Source organism: Molothrus aeneus, chromosome 1 (genome assembly GCF_037042795.1).
Source record: "Molothrus aeneus isolate 106 chromosome 1, BPBGC_Maene_1.0, whole genome shotgun sequence".
Classification (NCBI taxonomy): Eukaryota; Metazoa; Chordata; class Aves; order Passeriformes; family Icteridae; genus Molothrus; species Molothrus aeneus.
In genome coordinates this window covers 59,057,792-59,077,968 of record NC_089646.1, presented here as the reverse complement: position 1 = coordinate 59,077,968, position 20,177 = coordinate 59,057,792, and the positions used below count along the sequence as shown (strand labels likewise).

At 39.4% G+C, this 20,177-nt stretch overlaps 1 protein-coding gene across 2 annotated transcripts in view; it reads right to left on the bottom strand.

Moving 5' to 3' along the window:
- SLC66A2 (solute carrier family 66 member 2) overlaps positions 1 to 20,177 on the bottom strand; it is a 66,504-nt gene that overhangs the window by 45,409 nt on the left and 918 nt on the right. Inside the window, exons 3-4 of one of the 2 annotated variants that reach the window (XM_066544988.1) lie at positions 11,349 to 11,482; positions 7,096 to 7,149 (exon numbers count right to left, since the gene is read on the bottom strand). In XM_066544988.1, the coding sequence (XP_066401085.1) occupies positions 7,096 to 7,149; positions 11,349 to 11,482 (188 nt within the window). The remainder of the gene's footprint in view (positions 1 to 7,095; positions 7,150 to 11,348; positions 11,483 to 20,177) is intronic. The other variant, XM_066544996.1, reaches the window with a different exon arrangement.

Sequence of the window (20,177 nt, the reverse complement as noted above, 5' to 3'; positions counted from 1 at the left end):
CTCTGCCTACCAAGTCTAGTTTTACCTTAAATTAAGGTAAAATATCTAAGTTCCAAAACAAAACCCAAAATCAGTAGGAACCTGTTCAACCATCATTGGTGCTAACCAAAATTCAGAAAAAAAGGATTAAGTGTTACCACCTAAATAAGATCTCTCTTCTCTGAGTTATGCTACCTACATAAAGAAAATACCAGGTCAGCAGCCAAAAAAAACTGTTTACCTGGCAGACACATGTCATTCCATTTTCAGATAACTGGCAGACCCAGTAAGAATCCACCGTGAAGCATACTAAGACAAGACTTCAACTTGAAAAGTAGGACCCATGTGCTAGCATGAAGTAACAGATGCTCCACAGCTCTGGTACACTACTAAACCAGAAAGCAGAATTCAGAGAAGAGTCCTTCGCATTTCTTGGGCTCAGAAAAAACAGTGGTTTTTTGGATTTATACCACATTTCATCACCTCACCTTTCTTCAAGAGGCAACTCAAGCATCTACGTTTAGGTAACATAGGCCTGTGGTAAGAGGCACCCTATCAAACATGCCTGAGATTCCTGCCCTGTTCTGGAGATAATCAAATCACAGTAGAGCCTGCCTGCGCTGGTTCACACATTGATCAAGTGATCACAGAAAGTGTAAGCAGCCTGCTCAGGAGGAGGAAGTGGGGATGCCTGAAATGATGGATTTTGTCTCCCCATCATGTTCCCATGATGAATTCCTACTTCCCTAGAAATGTCTGAACATTTGCCAGCCAATGGGAAGTAGAGAATTAAATCCTTATTTTGCTTTGCCTGTATTCACAGCTTTTGCTTCACCCTTTAAAGTGTCTTTACCTCAACCCAGGAGTTTCTCACTTCTAGCCTTCTGACTCTCCCCTCCCACCCACTGCAGGGGAGTGAGAGGGTGGCTCTGCTGGGAAGAGCTGCCTGCCAGGGTGAGCCCACAACACCAGATTATTCCCTATGGCTAACTACAACTACTGATAAGTCTGCAGTTCATGAATGGAACAATACATCCAAGATTACTTTAAGACTTGGGAGCTATTGCCTCATACTCTACCTATCAGTCATGCAGCTAATGTCAGTCTCTTCCACTTCCATCGCATCCCACTGTCCTGGATTGCCAAGCAAATTGTATTCTATTCACCATCTGTATGGCAGTTGTCTTCTGTTAAGTGGGCAGTTTTCCTTATCTCTTCCACAACCTATCCTCCCTCCGGGGAAACATCTGTTGATAACAGGCTATTGAATATCACTGCATGACTGATAAGAACTGTAGCATTCCATTGTGACATGCTCTGCCCAGAGGGAGGAGCCAAACATTCCTACCAATCTTGAGATTCTAGAACACCGGCACGGCTTCTCCACTGCATTTCCCAGAGGAACAGCTGCCTCTTCCACTGCAACTTCAGAGGAAGACTACACCCTTTCTACAGGATCCCTGCTTCAAGAGAACCACACCTGTCACTCCAGGAGGACTGCAGCCACCATTTAATTGGACTGCTACCAACACCCTGACCAACAGGGTGTCAGGTTGTGTTCTGACTCTGTCAGTGTTATTTTAGTTTACTGCACTGTTTATTTTATTTTTTTGTTTTCTTCCCTAATAAAGAACTGTTATTCCTGCTCCCATATTTTTGCCTGAGTGCCTCTTAATTTAAAATTTATAGCAATTCAGAGGGAGGGGGCTACATTTCCCATTTCTCGGGAGGCTCCCTTCCAAACCAAGACACCCACAAAAAGAAATACCCTTAGGTTTTCTAAAGGTGACCACCTTAACTCTCATGCAAAGCCACCACCTGTCTCTCAGGCCTAAACCTGCTACATGCCATGCAGTACAAGAGTGACTTGTCCACCTGGATCCCTCGCCACTTCATCTCTAAGTCTCTGGATTTACTGCAATTCTCCCTCTCCCCTTCCTCCACCCTCCAGATAACCACATGGGCCAGCTGCCTCCAGCATAGGGAAATGGGAAAATAAAAGAAAATTCATTCCTGACCACTGTGATCAGGAATGTGCTTTCAGAGCACTCAGGGAGGCAGAAGGCAAATCAGCCTCATGCCTCCACCTCACTGCAGAGGATGTGTGTATTTCTGGATCTCTCACCTTAAGGAAACTGCAAACTGCCAGAGGCAGGGATCATAGCTGCTCAGAGGGCTCAAAAATCCTTCTTTGGGTTTCTCCCTTTCCAGCTGTCTTTTCTGAAAGGAAAAAGTCTCTCTGGAATACAGACTTTAAACTTATCCTTCCCTCTTATACCTTCTGAATAATACCAGATAAGCCTGCAAAAAAGGCATGCCCTCCTACTGAACCACTTTCAACATTTTCAACAGGACATAAAAGGCCACAGAATTTTTATTTTGAGGCTCATTAGCCTAAGGGGCTGAAGAAAGATTTACACTGAATGGAACTTCAAAGCCTGAAAGAGAGTATCTACTGGGAAACACATAAAATTGGTTCCAGAAAACAGACTGATCCAAACCCATTTTCCTCATGTTTTCTGAAAGAAAATTATTTCAGTGTTGAACTTGCAATGGTTCAGGACGAATTCCCTATGAAAATAAAGGAACAAATTTTTAAATTAAACTATTCCCTCTCTGTCTGTAGTTTAATACAAAAAAAAGTTCTGTTCAATCTGTTCAGTATGCAAACAATATTTTTTTAAAAATCAAGGGTTCTATTTGGACTGAATTATTCTGAAATGCTTGAATATCTTAGACCTCCAGCACAAACCCATATCTGTAAAGACAAATTACTTTCCAGACTTGTGTTGGTCTCTTTTGCAACATCAACTAAAAATAAACCAAAATTATGTATTAAAAAGACACCAATGTTTACCATTTAAGTATTTACTTAAAACAAATTTTAAAGTGCCCCTATGTGTTTATAATCTCCATTTCTTACTCTCTTTTATCTCCTAAAAGGTCTACAAATCGATGCAGAGAAAGACATGGGGAAATAACTGTTCCCATCATATAAGGAATTACAACCCAAGTGTTAATGCAGACAGGTGCCATTTTCTCAGGCAAAGTAGACCTGAATTCTTCAACAACTAGAACTCCATTAATATTTTTTAATACTTTTAAAAAAAATTTAAAAATGAACAAACCACAAATTGAAACAAAGCAAAACAAGCAAAAAAAAAATCCTTTTGGCATCCTGTTTTCTCACAGACATGTCATCACAATCCCTTCTCCTGAACATCCTCCCCAAAATACTAACAAAAGCACTCTGAAATTAGTCTAATGAGGATACATACAATCCTGGGGAGGAGGGATCAAAATCCTTCCAAGAGCACTTCCATGTTCAGTTATGCACAGACAGAGGTGGTGACACCTCAGCAACAACTCTGCTCTCATTGTTCCAGCTGTACAGGGAATTCAACCGGGCAGCACAGTGCAGAAGTCAAGCACTTCCAATGAAACCCAGGTGCTCCCCACAACCAGCAAGGAAAGCTGTGCCTCTGCTGTGTCGCCAGCTCTGCTCAGGGTGTTAGGGCTGGACAGAGAAGGGCTGGACTTACAGAGCACCCCTGGAAAAACACAGTGCTCGTCCACAAGCTGTGCAGGATGCCCAAACAGACCTAACAGTGAACAGAAGAAGTCAGAGAGCTGATTAAATAAAGTTTACATCCTTCATGGCACATGTAATGCAGTAGTGCTGTTCTCAAATATGTCAACACTGTGGTGGTGCTGTTGAACAACACAAGCCAATTGCTGCCCTGAGCTAACTAAAGAGCACGGACAAAAGGAGAGGTGGAAGTGTGAGTCAGGCTATCACACTGCCAGTGGAAACTTGCAGCAGATGCCTGCACCTGCTCAATTCACATTACTCTTTTCTCCTCATTACTATGCAGCTATAAGTCTGCAAAGTTAACTATACATACATTTTACATTTTTCCCCCATAAAAAATGTTCAGTAGTTTCAAATATTTTGCAACAGGTATTCCATTAATCTAAGTTTTTGCTGTTCCATTACCACTAATTCTTATTATTCACATTTTAAAATTTAGTGAAATCACACTCATCACATCAGAGAAGGTTTTTTTGAGTTAAAACCAAGGTTCAGGATTCTGTAATATAGCAAGTGATAAAACCATCTTCAGACAGAGAAGGAAATCCCAGAAATGTCTTTCCAAATGCTTAACCACCTACTTAGAAGGAAAAAAAAATCCAGCAAGTCCCATCCACGTTGAGGCTCACCTGCCACACACTGAAACCACTCTGAACAACTTTAAACAATACAACCTCTTACGAACTATGGTCGTGTTTTGTTACTTCTTCAGTGATTTTGTTACCCCAACAGTCTCCGACACTCACAGGGCTCAAAATGGAATTTATATTTTAGCAAAACAGATTAATACACTTATTCACATTTGTTCTAAATCATCTCATCATGAAACAAGGAACAAGTAAAAACCCAAATTTCAACTCAACTGCACCTTGCTCAGTCTCAGCAATTGTCATGCTACCAGGCACTAGGTAGAACTAGGTATCTGAATTAGAAAACAAAGAAAATAAAGCATTAATCCTTCAGAACGGGAGCTACTTCTTTTTAATCTTTCCTTCACCAAGAAAAAAAAGGAAAATAATTTTATTTCTGTATGGAATCAGAAAACCCTGGGGCCAACCTTACTGTAACTTTTTTTAGGTTACTCACACTGCAGTAACCTTCCCCCACACCCTCAACTCTCTCTCAGTACTGACTGACAGAAAGTCACTTTTCAGAGTCATGTGACAGAGATAAAGACTTTGTCAGATAACATGTGGAAAAACAGTGGCATTAAGTGGTTTCTTGAACTACCAACAATAAACCAAATCCTAAAGTAATCTCAGGGAGCTCTTCAGTTCTATTCAAGGAGAAGCACCAAACAAATGCCTCTGTATTTATCTAACAAGTTCACCTAAAATTCATTGGTAGCCCAGTACATTTTCTGACTAATTGTTCAACAGCTCTGTAACTAAATAGTTTTCATAGATCATAATTTACAGACAGAATTTACTACATCTTCATTTACAGTAATTTACTACATGACCAGAAAAAGAAAGTACTATAATAATTTCTGAAGCCTAAAAATACATTGAAAAAATTTTTACACCACCCAACTATTCAAAGGAAATTAAAAAACAATATGTTCTTCTTGAGCAGAAGTTTTAATTAAAACTCATTAAAGGACATGAGAATGCACAAGCACCTCAAAGGATGGTCAGTATTCCCCTCAGCTAATCTCTAAGTGAGCTTCCCCAGAGCTGTAGCAAAACACAGCACTGCAGGGCACAGCTCAGTTAAGCCCTATGTCAATTGAGTATGACATATGCTGTGACACACAGCACTGTGCACCCCACTCTTCATACCACCAGCACATACTTTTGTATGCACATTATACACAAACAGCTCAAAACATTTCTAATTTCTTTATAGCAGTGAGAATTATCATATTTCTAACTTGCCCACCCAGTCTTTTAAGTTCAGAGCAGTAGTGTAAGGCTGTCTTGTTCCTTAGCGATAATTCAATTCATTCCATTTTGCTAAGCAACTCCAAAACAAACCTCAAGTAATACCTATTAACCAAATGTTTCAGACTTAGACCAGCTGGATTAAGATGTGTGGTGCTTTACTCTACATCTTTTTAAGCTATCAAACTACCAACAAATGACTTTTTAACCAAAAAGACAAGGAAAAAAAATTGATTGAAATAAGTAAAAGGTCACATTAAGTTACTTATTTCTGTTTAATTTTAACCACTTGAAGCTGGCAACTGTTTATAGCTCTGAGACTGTAAATAAAGCATTGCTAGAAACTAGTAAAAGACATCAGGAATACAGGCACATGGAAGACAGAACTGCTTAAACATTACATTCCAATGGTTAGTGTTGCAAGCCAGTGAGAATGACCACACAAACCAGAGTTAAAGACAAACAGAAACAGTTTGATACCAAATCCAGAAAAAATAATGTTTTGAAAATACAAAAGGAAAAGGTGCTTTGCAAAAATACTGGTATCAGACCAAAAAACCTGATAAATTTCCCAAAGCATGAATTTTGCCCCTAAATCTGAAAGGGGAGATCCAGAAGATGAATCATTAAAAGAGAGTCTTATTTAACCTAAGCAGGAATGGCCTTATGGCTTCAAGAAAGCACTCAGGTTAATACCACTCTTGGGCAGTTTCTTAGAGCTAACTCCAGCTTGATTAACTGTGTGTTGAGAAATACAGAGACTCTCCTTTTGCCACAGTAACGTTCCTCTGTGCCCTGGATATTGCCAGTTGAGTTGATCCTTCACTAACTCAAGAACTGCAACAGAACACAGTTGGTATCAACAGAAGATTCTGAATCAGTTCAGTTAAAAATATACTAAAAGTTGATTTTGGGGAACTTCCGTGCCAGCATAACTTCTCTGATGCAATACCCCAGCTAATTTAAAACAAAACTACAATTATTTGACTAAAACTGGCATTCCAAACTATTAAAGAGTGGGAAAAGTACTGCAAGGCTAGTTTGCGCCTAATATTTCTTATTCCTTAGGTAAATTAAACAACGTAGATTCCAACTCTGAAACTGAAGATTGGAAGCTCTCACCTTGGGCATTACTAATTCCCAAATAGCAATTTTGAGGCTGCTCTATAATAAAAAAGAGAGGAATATTCACAAGGATGCAGGCACTTTGCCTGAATATCAAAGTGAAATATCTGCTGAAAGATACTGCTGTATATTTCATAGTTTCCTCAGCATTAGAGCTGAAAAAATGCGAACTGAGTCTGAAGAAATGAATCATTGTTTTGTTTGTCCAGCTTGGGGAAGGAGTAAGGAAGACACACAATGTAGTCAATTCAACTGCCTTCAAAGAATTGGTTTCTGAAATAGAGCTGAAAGCATCTTTTCCTCTTTTCCATGAAAGTTAAAAGTGGGCAGGTGAAAAATTTAAAAAAAATTAAAAACCAGACACCAGGTTTTAGTATGTCAAGAAAAGGTAATGCAAACATTCTCTATAGAAATGATCATGCAATCATTGCCCAAAATGATCACAAAAAGTAGCAAATCATGAAATATGTGGTTAAGGGGACAACTTCAGGCAGAACGGGTTTGTACAGTACATACCCAGATAGGATCTCTTGGGAGGTGCTTTGATTTCTTCATCCTTACTATCTGCAGCTACATAAAAAAAGAGTTGAAGGGAAAAAAAAAAGAAAGAAAAGACAAACAGACTTTTATGATTAAATGCAACAGTGGTTATTTGAGCTACAGTTTAGTCAGTTAGTACATTTTATTCATTAAAAAATAATAGCCAGACCAAAACATGCCAGAAATTTTAGTCCCCATGCTTTCTATAAGGCTCCCACCCCACAATGCTAAGATAGGACTGAGCAGCAGGAAGTCCCTGAACAGTCTCAGTGCACAACCCAGCATGCAGTGTACATATGAGGGGAAAATAAAGGCTTAAAAAACAATTAAACAGGCAGCTTGATTCTTACTTTAGACTACATAAATTCTAACTTTTCGTGATCAGAGAAAACAACCTGTTACCTCAGCAACACAGGGTGTGTGGATATGTATGTATTAACAGCTGAGACAGTAGTTACCTTGCCTCTGGTGGAAAATGCTATTCAAAAATACTGTCACAAAGCCCAACAAGAAGAAGAGAGAACAGACCTCATCTGCAACAATGCTGCATGCTAAACCTTTTCCACTCTAACCTTCCTCTGCCAGTTGAAACCCATATATTACACAAGAGAATTCTCCAGTGCCAAAACCAAAGCTCTTCAAAGGATCAGAGTGCTATAATAAGATACAAGTTACAAAGGAGATTAAGTCAACCAGCAAAACTGGATGAATGACAAGAGGAAATAATGTAAAACCACAGGAGCCCATGTTCTTCTTGTGGAACTCAGGCTGCACAAGTACAGAGAGATGTCCAAGAATCTCCTTTCAATAAATATTGTCCACTGGTTTTCAGTATAGTTCATACATTCAAGGGGGTCAAAATCTGTCACAACGTCTTGGGCATTACTAGAATGTTTGCTGGAGAGAGGTGGGAGGCTGATTTGAGGAGAGTGTCTGTATCTCCAAGAATATGAAGAAACTGCTCTGGCCCACCAACATTCCCAAAAGTAACCAGATGTTTTCAGATGTCTGTACCTGTGACAATTTTGCTTCAGCCACCTCTTGGTTCTTGAGTAAAGACATAGCACATCCACATTTTGTATTTCAATATTCAGCTCTTTAGGATGGTAGCACCATCATGCCCCAAAATATTAAAATACTTTCAACAAAAACAACAACAAAATTAACAAGAAGCCTGGCCCTTTCTGTACTGTGCCAACAATGCAGCAACATATGGCTCCACAGATACAACTTTAAAACTTGGGAACAAATATGGAAAACTGTTGTTACCCCAACAATGGTACCAGAAGATCTGCATTAGAACACTTAAGATGCAGCGAGGTTGAATACAAAATAAACGATAAGAAGCTATTGTTCATGGCTGCTGATTTCACCTGAGGACCCCATGTAGTTTTCAACGCATTCTCATGCAAGAGAGAGAACTGTCCTATCACTGGAGGTTTTAAAATCAAATTGGGGTATTTGTTAGTTTTGTATTTTGCCTAATTTGGGTGCTGGCTTTCTCCTTTCAACCTGAATTGTTAAAAACAGGCTATACAGTCCAAGTTTAAAAAAAAAAGTAATAGAACAGTTGGATATATGAACAGCATTTCCTCTGTTTTCAATTGGTGTGTACTGAAGGATAAAGTCTCTGCATCCAAAACAAAAAATCAGAGAAGGCAGCACCAGCACAAGATGGGTTGCACCACTTTCAACTTAATTTCATTTTGCAATACTAAAAGGGAGTGGGGGGAAATCCCATAATTTAGAAGTAACTGTGAGAAGGGAAAAAATTTAAGAAAATTCACATGATCTTTTAAAGTTCTCTATGTATAGAGTCTAAAAATAAATAAAAAGAAAAAAGATCAAACATTACTAGAAAATCTAGGGAGACTGCATTTCTCATGCTATGATAGTTACCCTACAACTCAAAGTACAAGCAAATTGACTGAATGGCTTTGTATGTTCTGAATAGCTATTGACATTTTGGGTATTTTAAGCCAGTAACACCAGAAAACATGATAAAGAACACAGAACAAGCTTGTCAGGATTTGAAGCGATTGCTTCTTAATGCTTCAAGATAGGAAGCAGATTCTTTCTGAACTAGTTATTACTTAAGGGACCTAATTTGTGAGAAAATAAAAACAAAAGGAAAAAAGGCAATTCCCACATAACTGAAAACACACTGGTAAACATACTTCTGCCACTTGGAAGAAATACCACATTTAAAAATAATATAAGAAAACAGCAAACTCCCTTCCACTGAAATATTCTATTCTTTCTAAATATTTTGGATTATTTTGCTGAAACATTCAAAGGGAGGATAGAAAAGAAAAACGTTTACAATGAATACTAGCCATGTGAGAAATAACAATTACATTATCATACAGAAATGCTGTACCTTCCCTTAGGATTCTGCAAGGTTAACAAAAAAACAATGACTTCAAACCTAGCTCTTCACTGCCCCAGCAAACTATAAGGAAGGAAAGTAAGTACACAGACTTATCAGCTTGCCTAGATCACCATAAAACTTTAAAGATAAGATTAGGTGTTTGATTAGAAACACAGTTCTCACTCCTACTCGTATTGTGCTTGAAACCTATCATTCTGTCCAACTTGAAAGGAGCTTTGTATGCACCTGAATGTTTATTCTAAACCATCATACAGTTGTCCTTACTAAAAATCAATCCATGTAAGAAAGATATTCCAAGTATTCTCAGTGCCTGTAGGAAGACGCAAGCCTTTCTATGAAAACAAATAATTAAGGACCACAAGTAGGTAAAAATCCATCTCTCTAGCAAATTCCCTATGACAAAATGAGTTTTAGGAAAAAGGTTTATATAATACAATGCAACCTAAAAGAGGTTCTACCATCTGTCAAGGGAAGGGCTGATTACCCCTTAGGAGACTGTATGTCTTTCAGGGAGAGTTGCTTAAAGAGCACTATATATTAAACTGAAGAGTCTCCCTTTTCTGTCCAAAGGTTACTGAAGGAGCCTGCAAGTGTGTGTGTGTAAATGTGCACAAGAACAATTTCCTCTCAGAAAGGGCAAACAGAGAAACCTCTCTGTCACCACAAAACGCTAGCACAAACAGCAGAAGAGGAAGAAAGCACACGTGCCCCTCCCAAATGCTTCCTGGATTTTACCTGCTGCTAAATCTGGCAGTTTTTAAGTCATTCATCCTGCCAGACTGAAAACCCCTGTGAACACAGCAGCTTGTGTTTGGAAGCTGGAGAGCAGCTCCTCTTCCACATGAATTCACTTACCTGAATAGTTTCTCACTACACTCCACAATGAGCGGGAATGGAAGTAGCCTCCTTAGCTATTAGATAAATTACCCTACTGCACAGCCAGGAGCTGCTGCCTTCTAATGATGGCTGTGGATATCTGGAATTGGATCAGACCCTCAATTACTAGGAAGTGTGGAAGAGAACAGATGGAGAGAATAAATTATACATCCTTAATGGCAAAACAACTGACAGAAAGCTGACAGTGTTAATTCTGTTCTTGTTGGTAATAAGCTGTTACATAAAATGTTGTAAGTCAAAGTCAACACAGAGAAACAAAAATCTACCCAATCTCACATTTCTTATCTGCAGCAAAAAAAGTAAGGACTTTGTACAAAGACTGAACATTTTATTAAACAGAGAATAATAGTCTGTCCCAACCGAAATTATCAAAATTAACCAAAATAAAAAATATGAGAAAATTCCCATAAATCCCAACTAATCTCACACTGAAGCCAAAGGAAATGGTACACAAAAATAAAAAAAAAGGATAGTTTTGCAACCATGGTAAGAAGCACCTGGTTTCTTGATGGTCAGTAACTCAAGTAAATAGAAAATTATTATCTACAAAAGCAAATGTTTGCAATTACAACATTTAGATAACAGCATAAGATCATAACTAAGAACTTGGTAAAAAGTACAGCTGAAGAAAACAGCTTCTTACTCCAGCCAAGATCTTTTAAAAAATCCAGGCTAGCACAGTAACATAACAACTAGCTCTATATTCAGAATGTGGTGTGAAATATTAGGGAGAACTCTGATTTCTAGACTGAACCAAGACCTGTCTGAAATAAAATTTCAGCTGTACACTTTTACCTGGAAAATAAGCAGTTTAAAAAAAAAGTTCAGAAAGTGCTACAGTGGGGAGACTGGACTGCAACACAGAACTTTTGTACTGAAAGTAGAGCACACCATATTTTCAGAGATATTTATCCTAAAAAAGCCAATTCCCATCACTGACCTGCAAAAGAGCGGCGTTTCACGTTCAGCTCATTGGACACACGAATTTCAGTGCACAGTTTCAGCATCAGTAACATTGTAATGATCATGATAATGCTCTGCCACAAAAGAGGGGATTCAAAACGCCTTCCAAACCTAAAAAAGGAAGAGAAAGTATGTAAAACATCTAAACACCTTCAAAAAGAAATGCTAACAGTGAGAGGTATGGAAGGCTCAGGAAGCCAGAGTCACCAGACAGACCTAGTTGCCCATACAGGAGCTCAGAGCAGAAGTATCTGAGAACCTTATTTCAACATCCCAGTGGACTGATCCTAGAGATGCTGGAGAGAAGCTTAAGGCTTTGCTTCAAAAGCCAGCTGCAAACCTATTGTTTTGAAAGGAGGATCACATTCATTAAGCAGTAAGTCAGTACCGAGACCAGAGAGTTATGCCACATTAACACCAGTTATGCGTGCTCTCCACACATACACTCCAAAGATTTCACATGGAATTCTGTGCAAAACTTCCCTTTGTCAATTTTCCATTTTTAAGTTAAGTCATAAAAAAAACAGGACTTGCCCTATAAAGAAATAAATACCCATAGCCCTGTCTAGACACGTGAGTGGAAAAGCCAGGTCTGCAGAACACACCAACTACTTAATAAATTTCTGCCTTATTTGAACCAAGACTGGGGGAGGTAAGGAAGTAGAGATGACATGAACTTGGATTGTAGCCAGTCCTGACTGAAGAGCTTACTCTTAAGTGATTGCACAAGATTCTGCTGTAGGAAAAGGAGAATCCTTCAGTGGAGATCAGTAATACTCTTCCAACATCACCTGATGAAAGATCAGCAATCCCCACCACACACTCAGTAAGTACATAAGGGGTTAAGAGTGGAAGCATATTGCATTTACAACAGGAAGGTGACACACACAGCACAGTGAGCTGCTTCTCTGTGCTCAGTTCTGCCAGGTTTTATGCCTTGAAGACAGAGATGCTGAGGAAGTGATTTGGTCAGAACATATTGCTGTGCTCCCCAGCTCCCTCACCTGCACCATGAGGAACACAGGCTTCCTAAATTTCCTAACAGCACAGTTACTAAGGTCAATCTTCTGCCACATCATGCTGACCGAGTCCTAAGCCTCACAGGCATGGCAATTATTGCCCTCTTCTTGACAGTTCCTATTTTACAGTACCCTGGCAAAATGTAATTTGTTTTGCTTGGGCTACTTTTTTGGCCAAGCTCCATATAGTAAAAACCAGCTAGGTTCACCATCGTGCTGTCTCACACTACTATGCTTCCACTGCAGCCATTTCACTAGAGAGATTTTTTGTTATGAGTCTACTAACAAGGAACAGGACAGAGACTGGAAAGTCCTTGACTAGCTTCCTTGGAAATCGTGTGCAGAAGAGCCAAGCAGCCCACATCAGTGAAAAGAGCCAAGTATTTCCTGCCTAGTGGCATACAGCTGAGGAAAAGTATAGCTCCTTGAGACTCCACGCTACTGCCAGAGGGCCCACCAGTTACTACTGCAGGAATAGCAGTTCTGTGACCTTCAGCCCCCCACTTCTAACCTCAATGGAGCCTTTACTGTAACAAATTTGGAGGACGCTATGAGGAAGGAAATAAAGAACACAGCTGATAAGCATAATCATAGGCAGTGTGTGCTTTGAATAAGGCTTTCATTGCACTAGTTCAAAATGCAGGGGAAAAGAATAAAAGTTTGGCCTAGCCTATGCTCCAGGCTCACGATTCCGGATCTCCTTCAGCCTGCGTTGCTGACCAAGTGCCAAAGTTCCCCTCATCTACTGGAATTCAATACTATAATATTTGTCTCTTACTCAGGGATGAGAAAAACTGGGAAAGACTTACTGACAATTACAAAGCAGTTAACTATAAACCACTTTACATCAGATTTAGAAAAACCATCTTCAATACAAATGTATTTGCATGTATAAGAGGGGCTGAGCTAGCAGCACAAGTTAGAAGCTATTATGACAGTAAATCCAGCCACAGGTCACTGCAAGGCTAGCTTCTCCCTGCTGATGAGATTATCAGTCATTCACTAATGGTTGCCTCACAAAAGTACTGCCTGCAGTACAAATACCCACTCACTACAAACACAAATAAACATAGCCACCTGCTTGGCTGATCACAACAATTTGTCATGACGTTCAATTATTGCTACAGACTGTCTCCCCCTAAACACTAGGTGGGAAAAAAAGTAAAACAAAACTCACAAGAGAGTTAAAATGGAAATTTAAAAATTCTTATGGGAACTTCAAACAATGCAAAGCACCTGTAGGGTTTTTCACAACCATCCAGTAAAAGACAACAAAGGTTATACAACAAAACATACTCATGTGAAATATATCTCCCCAAACACCAAACCCCAGAATAAGTCTTGCAAGCAACACAACCAGCTAAACTAGATCACATATACAGGAAAACAAACAAGCTGCTATGGAGACCAACAGGCAGGGCAAACTACACCACACAGATTACACCCTACTACCTGGGCAGCAAGACTGAAAGGAATACCACTGTCAAGGACCACTCCTGGGTTCTTGAAGCTGTAGAAGTAAAGCCAGAACACTCATTTTGCTCAGGATCATGAACACAAACACCACTCCGAGCTACCTACTCTACTTTGCATTAATATCAGGGCCTGCCAAAGCAACACTAATCCAGCTTAAGATTCCTCAGGCCAGCTTGAGCCAGGAGCACTGTGGGATGTAAACTCTGCAGGGAGAGAATGCCATTCCATGCTGTTTCCTTTCTGCCTCACAGACGTTATTCCTGTCTCTGTGTAAGCAGGAGCCAGGAGAGGAAGCACATTAAGGCAATTAAAGCACCTTACGAGAGAAAGGTGAAGAGCCTTAGGATACTAGAACAGACTTGCAGAAAAGATCAGCTTTCAAGTCCTGGGGGTGAGGGGTCACCACCACTATTCTGCATTTTCATCCCATAACTACAGTGTTGTATAACAAAGTGAACAGTGACACTTGCAGTATTCAAGGAACTCAGAGTTCATATGTCAGACTACAAAGAGACAAAGAGCTTTTCCACTGTTTACTTCCTTTGTAAAAACAAAAGAACCCTTTATTTCCTGTACTAGTCAAATAAACAAATAAAGAGGAGGGAGTGGCTTACATGTTATTAGTTATGTTATTAGTGTTTCCACAGCCTTCAAATGACTAATGCACGTTCAAGGTGATGAAGACAAGAGAAGTGCACGTTCAAGCCAGAGCAGAGACTAACTAGTTATTGAGAAAACTACGTAATTCCATTGGTATAATTCAATTCTGCAATAATCCTGCTATTCCAGTCCTGGGCCTACTCGAAACAGCAAATGCCAATTGTGAAAAGGAAGCCTAAGCTAGACCAAACATAAAAGGTTTGCTTATCGCTTTTCCTAAGACATCTTTGAAAAGAAACTGACTGCTTTTGCTGCAGCCAGATCACTCTATTTCCTCCTACACTCCTGGAGTTCCAGCTTTCATCTGCTGTCTGTTTTTCAGCTCTTTGGGAAGTTACAGATTCTAGGCAACATGGGAAGCACACAGGATACACCACACACTACCAGGATCACAACAGATAGCCTAGGGTAGCAGCACAGCAGCTGTCCTGAAAGACATCCCACATCATTACCGAATTTATTCTGTAGGATTTAAGCAAGAAGAAGAAACAAACTAGTTTCGCACCAGGATCTTTTGATACAAGACATGTAAACTTCCAAGACTTAAAGCATCATCCCAAATGAAGCTCCTCACTTGTGCATACAACATTCCACTTGACTTTCTGCACAAAAAGGTAGCTGCATCTTATCCCTGCTCTGTGGCACTTACACAAAGGAGGAGGAATTGCATAACACTTTTAGTCTCAATATCTGATCAAGATTCCACCAGCAGGCCATACGTAAGGCAATCTTTCAAAGTCGTAGTCATTCTATCAGCTTGATTCATAGCATCATCCCACATGCCACACATGGTAAAAACTGTTGAGATCCATTTTAGTAACAGAAGCCTTAAAAGCACAAGTTTCTCTTTCTCACAGAAAGTCCTTCAGACTTCACTGCTTTGCGTTCCAAAGCCAGAGCAACACAAGACAGAAGGGACCTGGTCCACAGGTAGCACTGTAGATGTTACAGCACAATAAATACCTAGGAGTCTACCCCTGACAAGAGCCAGTTCATCATTTCTCTGTAAATTACCTCCAGCTCCATACCTGAGTCTCTAATTATTCCATTGACTCCAGCACAGAGAGCTTTGAGCTCTATTGATATTGCTGTTTTAAGAAGACCTTTTGTTTCAGGTCAACTGATGTGCAGTGGGTAGAGGGTTACCTTTGATCAAAAATAACACAGTCCATAGTCTCCATCCTGTCCCTGGCTGCCAGAACTTGTTCCCACAGTTTGCCTTACAGCAACTATTTTGTGAGAACAACTCCAAAACTGGATGGTTTTATTTTCTTGTTTTTGGATTTCTGTGGCACTGCTGTGTGAGTTTTAGGACAGTGTCTCTTGGAATTGCAGCTCAAAACCTTTGGAAAGAACATTGTCTTCTTGGAAAATATACAAACCCCATTACATACTGACATTCATTTTACAAAATGTAAAACTGAAAAAAAAAAATCCAAAAAAGAGTTCTGGGGATAGCAGGCAACATAAGTACTTTTGGCTGCACTTAGTCAAGATATATATAAAAATGTCTATGCTGATTTCTAAGAAATCTATAGTTCCTTTTCCTCTAGTTATTTATTCTCATTTTAATATTAGAAGAAACTGCAATTTATCTCTTTATAAGCTCTGTTTCAAAAAAAAAAAGGTGAAGAGAGGGAGGGGGTAGAGAGGGAGAGGGAGAACTCACAAGTAAGTTTTTCTGCATCCTCCACCCCCTACTGATTACACAACTCTCACCCGCCTTCTTATTGCTGTTCTCCATCATGACAATGCAAAGCTACTCAGCTGGCAGCCACACAAACCCAGAAGATGTGTGTGCCTTGGTCTAGTGCCACAGGGAACTCTGGAGCCATCCCACTAGTTCCAAACAGCCTGGGACAGCTTAAACAGATAATTAATCACCTCAGAGCTCAGGTATCCCTTGAGCAAGAACACAGAGCTAACTCAAGAATGTATAATAAAACATAAGGCACAAGCTATCAAAAATGGTAATGAAGAGTTTAATTAAAAATGTAGAGGGAAGAAAATTGCTATCAGGTTGTTTTTTTTTTTTTTGAGCAGGCCATACACTTTCATATGCACCAGAATTACAAAGTCCTGGAGTTCTGCACTGTCTCTTGTTGTCTATCCACAGTGCAAACTTTACCCAAGTTGACCAGTCCAGAGAAACAATGACCTGTGGGGCTGGAGAAGACAGACAGGAGAAGCAGCACTGACAATGGCAGGACAAAACAAAGGGGCAGCTGATGCAGCCATTAATCATATCCAGCAGCTATACTGGCACCCCAAAATAAATATTGCTTTGATGTGTTAGATAAAATTGTAACAATAGATTACTACTGAAAATAATGTTAAATTGGTATAAAATCTACTACAGCACAAAATCTGCTCTTCACACTGGTAAACAGAGACTCCCTTGCATGATGTTATAAGCACAAACTGTCTACCTTTCCATTTTTTTTTTAAGAATCCTCTTTAAAAGGGCAAAAGACTTAAACATAACCAAATTTCTAGTTTCTTTTTCCTAAACAAAAGCCATGCATGCATAAATAAAGTGAAGTAGAATCACGCCCATTGCTATCCATAGCCTGTCTTCATTCTTCCAGACCAATCCTTTCACACAAAGTTCTGGCACGTTGCTGGAACACAGCAAGGCCAAACACACATAACTGAAAGCAGAAACAGCTCCTTAAAGATGAAATTTTGAGACACTGTGTGAAAGAGAAGCATGAAAAATGGATACTGTGCTATTGTCATCACTAGCAAACTAAAAGTTCTTTGGGAACACCTTGAAATTAGGTGATTAGATGTAAGAATGACAAGGAAGAGAGGCCTGCACTGAGTCCTCTTGACTTCAAAAGATGGCTTACCACTAAAGACAGTCTAATCAGAGAAACAGAATTGGTGAGAACAGGTAACTGGAAACAGGATTGTTATCCTTGATCTCAGTAGTACTTTGTTCATTGGCTACTGTCACAGCACAATTCACCAGCTGAAACTCTATTGACACATAAAACATGCCAAGAAGATTAGGAAGCAAATACTCTATTTGGAGGGGAGATGAAAGGTCAAACTTAAACCACAACAAAACCAGGCATTAAACCAAAAAAGGATAACCTCTGAATTAACCAAGTACAGTTACAGGAACCTGTGGAATCCATCATTCCACAAAGAGAATGTGAGGGAATTGTCCCCATAGCTGAGAAGAAGGAAGAGTAATAAAGCCATAAGGGAAAGGTGGGAGGACTGGGTCTGTTATGAGTAACACAAATACAGAAACACCAGCACTACCCAAGAGCAAATATACAGAGGCATAAAACGCATAACAGGCAGGAACAGTCTGTCCTTGTGAGCCACAAATTCAATACATGAAATTTCAGGGAAAACCTGGAAGTAACAACAGACACAAATGATAGAAGTGTCTTTGACGTTAAAAACAAAACAAACAAGCAAAATAACAATAAAAACATCAGCCATTCTCAGAAAAAATTAAGTCCTGAAAAGAAACACTATTAAAACTTGAAAGTTTTTAAGGCCTAACAATTTAAGTACTTATTTTTGGATCAGGGAGGAGAGGAAGTCTAGAAAAAATTACTCTGGCTCAAACCACGTGCTTAATAATCACAGGTAATGACCTGAAACCAATTGAAATCAGAAGCTTTATGGCAGTAGAGTTTTCAGAAGAGAGACTTGGATTAATACTGGGTTTGCTAAAGGGAAGGAGACATCAAGTGGTACTTGGGGAAATAGATTATACACAGAACAAAATTACTTGTAGGAACAATTCTGTCCTGGCACCAGAATGGATTAAATTATTTAATAAATTTAAAACAAAATAAATAAAAACTTTCTAATTTCCTACAAGAAATATTACATATACAATTAAAATCATTCTGCCATTTATGTCATTATTGAGAGCACTGTGTCACAGATAATGCATCGGCCATAAGTGACATTAACCAAATAATGCAAAAATTGAATTGCCAATGGGTGCATTTTCACAGTGTTCACAGGAATCACAGGCTCTTGCTCTGTGATCTTCCTTTAATCATCCAGATACCCAAGGATAACATCCACCCTCAATGCCGTTTTCATGACTTACTGGTGCTTATAATTAACTACCAGGGATGCCTAATTTTTTAGGCAGACAAGCAAAATATTCTCTCCTGTGAAGACTGAATTATCATTATGCAAGTACACTTTTGTCTTTTAGTTCAGCAGAACTAGAGAGAGATAATTCATTGCAAGTACAGACAGAAAGGTTTCTGCAGGCTCCTGTGTGAAGCCATTCCATGCTAAGCTCCAAGGTGACCAGAAGTTACACAGTGCTTATACATGTCAGGGAGTGATACTATCATGTGGCTCAACTATTCATACATACTCCTACCAATATAACTGCATTCTCTCTTTTGAGGTATTGACAAACCTTTCAATATTGATATAAATTATAACTTTTCACTACTTGCAGTATTTATACTTTCACACATCTCTTAACTAGATGTACTTAAAAGCAATTCAAATTAAAGATCTTTCAGTTTTTCCATAGTCTGAGTCTCACTAAACAGATTCACTCGCCTGAGTTACCTAGAAACTGCCAGCATCTCCATTCAGGTGTAAGCCATTTCTATATTTTGACTGTTTCCAGTACAACCAAAAATTAAGACTATTTCTCTTTCTAACACTGTCAGCTCAAGCTCTTTGCTTCTCCTCCTCCTGCCAGTTCCTCTGCTTCCCTCCTGCTCTCTGCTTTCTCCATATACTTCTCCCCAGGAAAACACAGTTCCAACGCAACAAGTAGCTCTGTTCCAGCGATGACTCCTCTGTTTGACTGCCAGCTTGTGGTGCCAAGAAAGGGTGTCCTGCTTTCCACTCCAGCACAGCACTTACATGTTGCATTTTGCTGTAGCAGAACCCAGGAAGCCATTATACAGAGTCAGAAGAGGTTTCTTTAAAAAGAAACTGAAAACCAACAAACGGATGCAGCCTTGTTACCTATCAGTTCTTTATGGATTAAAAAGCACTACTTTGTAGTCAAAACAGAATCATAGAAAAACTGTCCTTAGTTGCAGTAACTGCCCAGACCATTTCATGTTTGGTTTCCCAAGTACATTCTCAGTGGTGTAGCACCTGTATAATCAGAAATAATGAGCAAGATATTTATAACATTGATTCACAGAAATCACACCGTAATAACATTTTCTTTGTCCGGCAGCACAACACTAAAATATGGAAACAAATTTGCTCTTAAGTATTGAAACTGGTGTTGAAAGCAAAAGAAATTTGCTTTTGAAAGGCAGCACACCCTTTCCTTGCTTATCCATGAAAGAAAATTTTCATCTGTAGTTGTGCATGAACATCTACAAGTGAACCCCCTCTGAAGCCAGCTAGCATCCTGGGAAAATGCAAGAATATATGGCAAGTGTTCCAGTGACGCTAATGCCAACTAGACACTCGAGTAAGTGTGTGATACCGAGGCTTTCACTCTGAAAATGGAGAGAGTGGAATATGAGAAATGCAAAATACAGTCGGCAAGAAAAAAGACCTGACTTAGCATAAACCTCTTTACCAACAAGTTAAAAAGTTTCATCTTGGAAATCAGAGTGCTGATAATCAGATCTGGCAAGGGAAACAAACCATGCTCCCCAGCCCAGTTCATTCAACTTAATAGA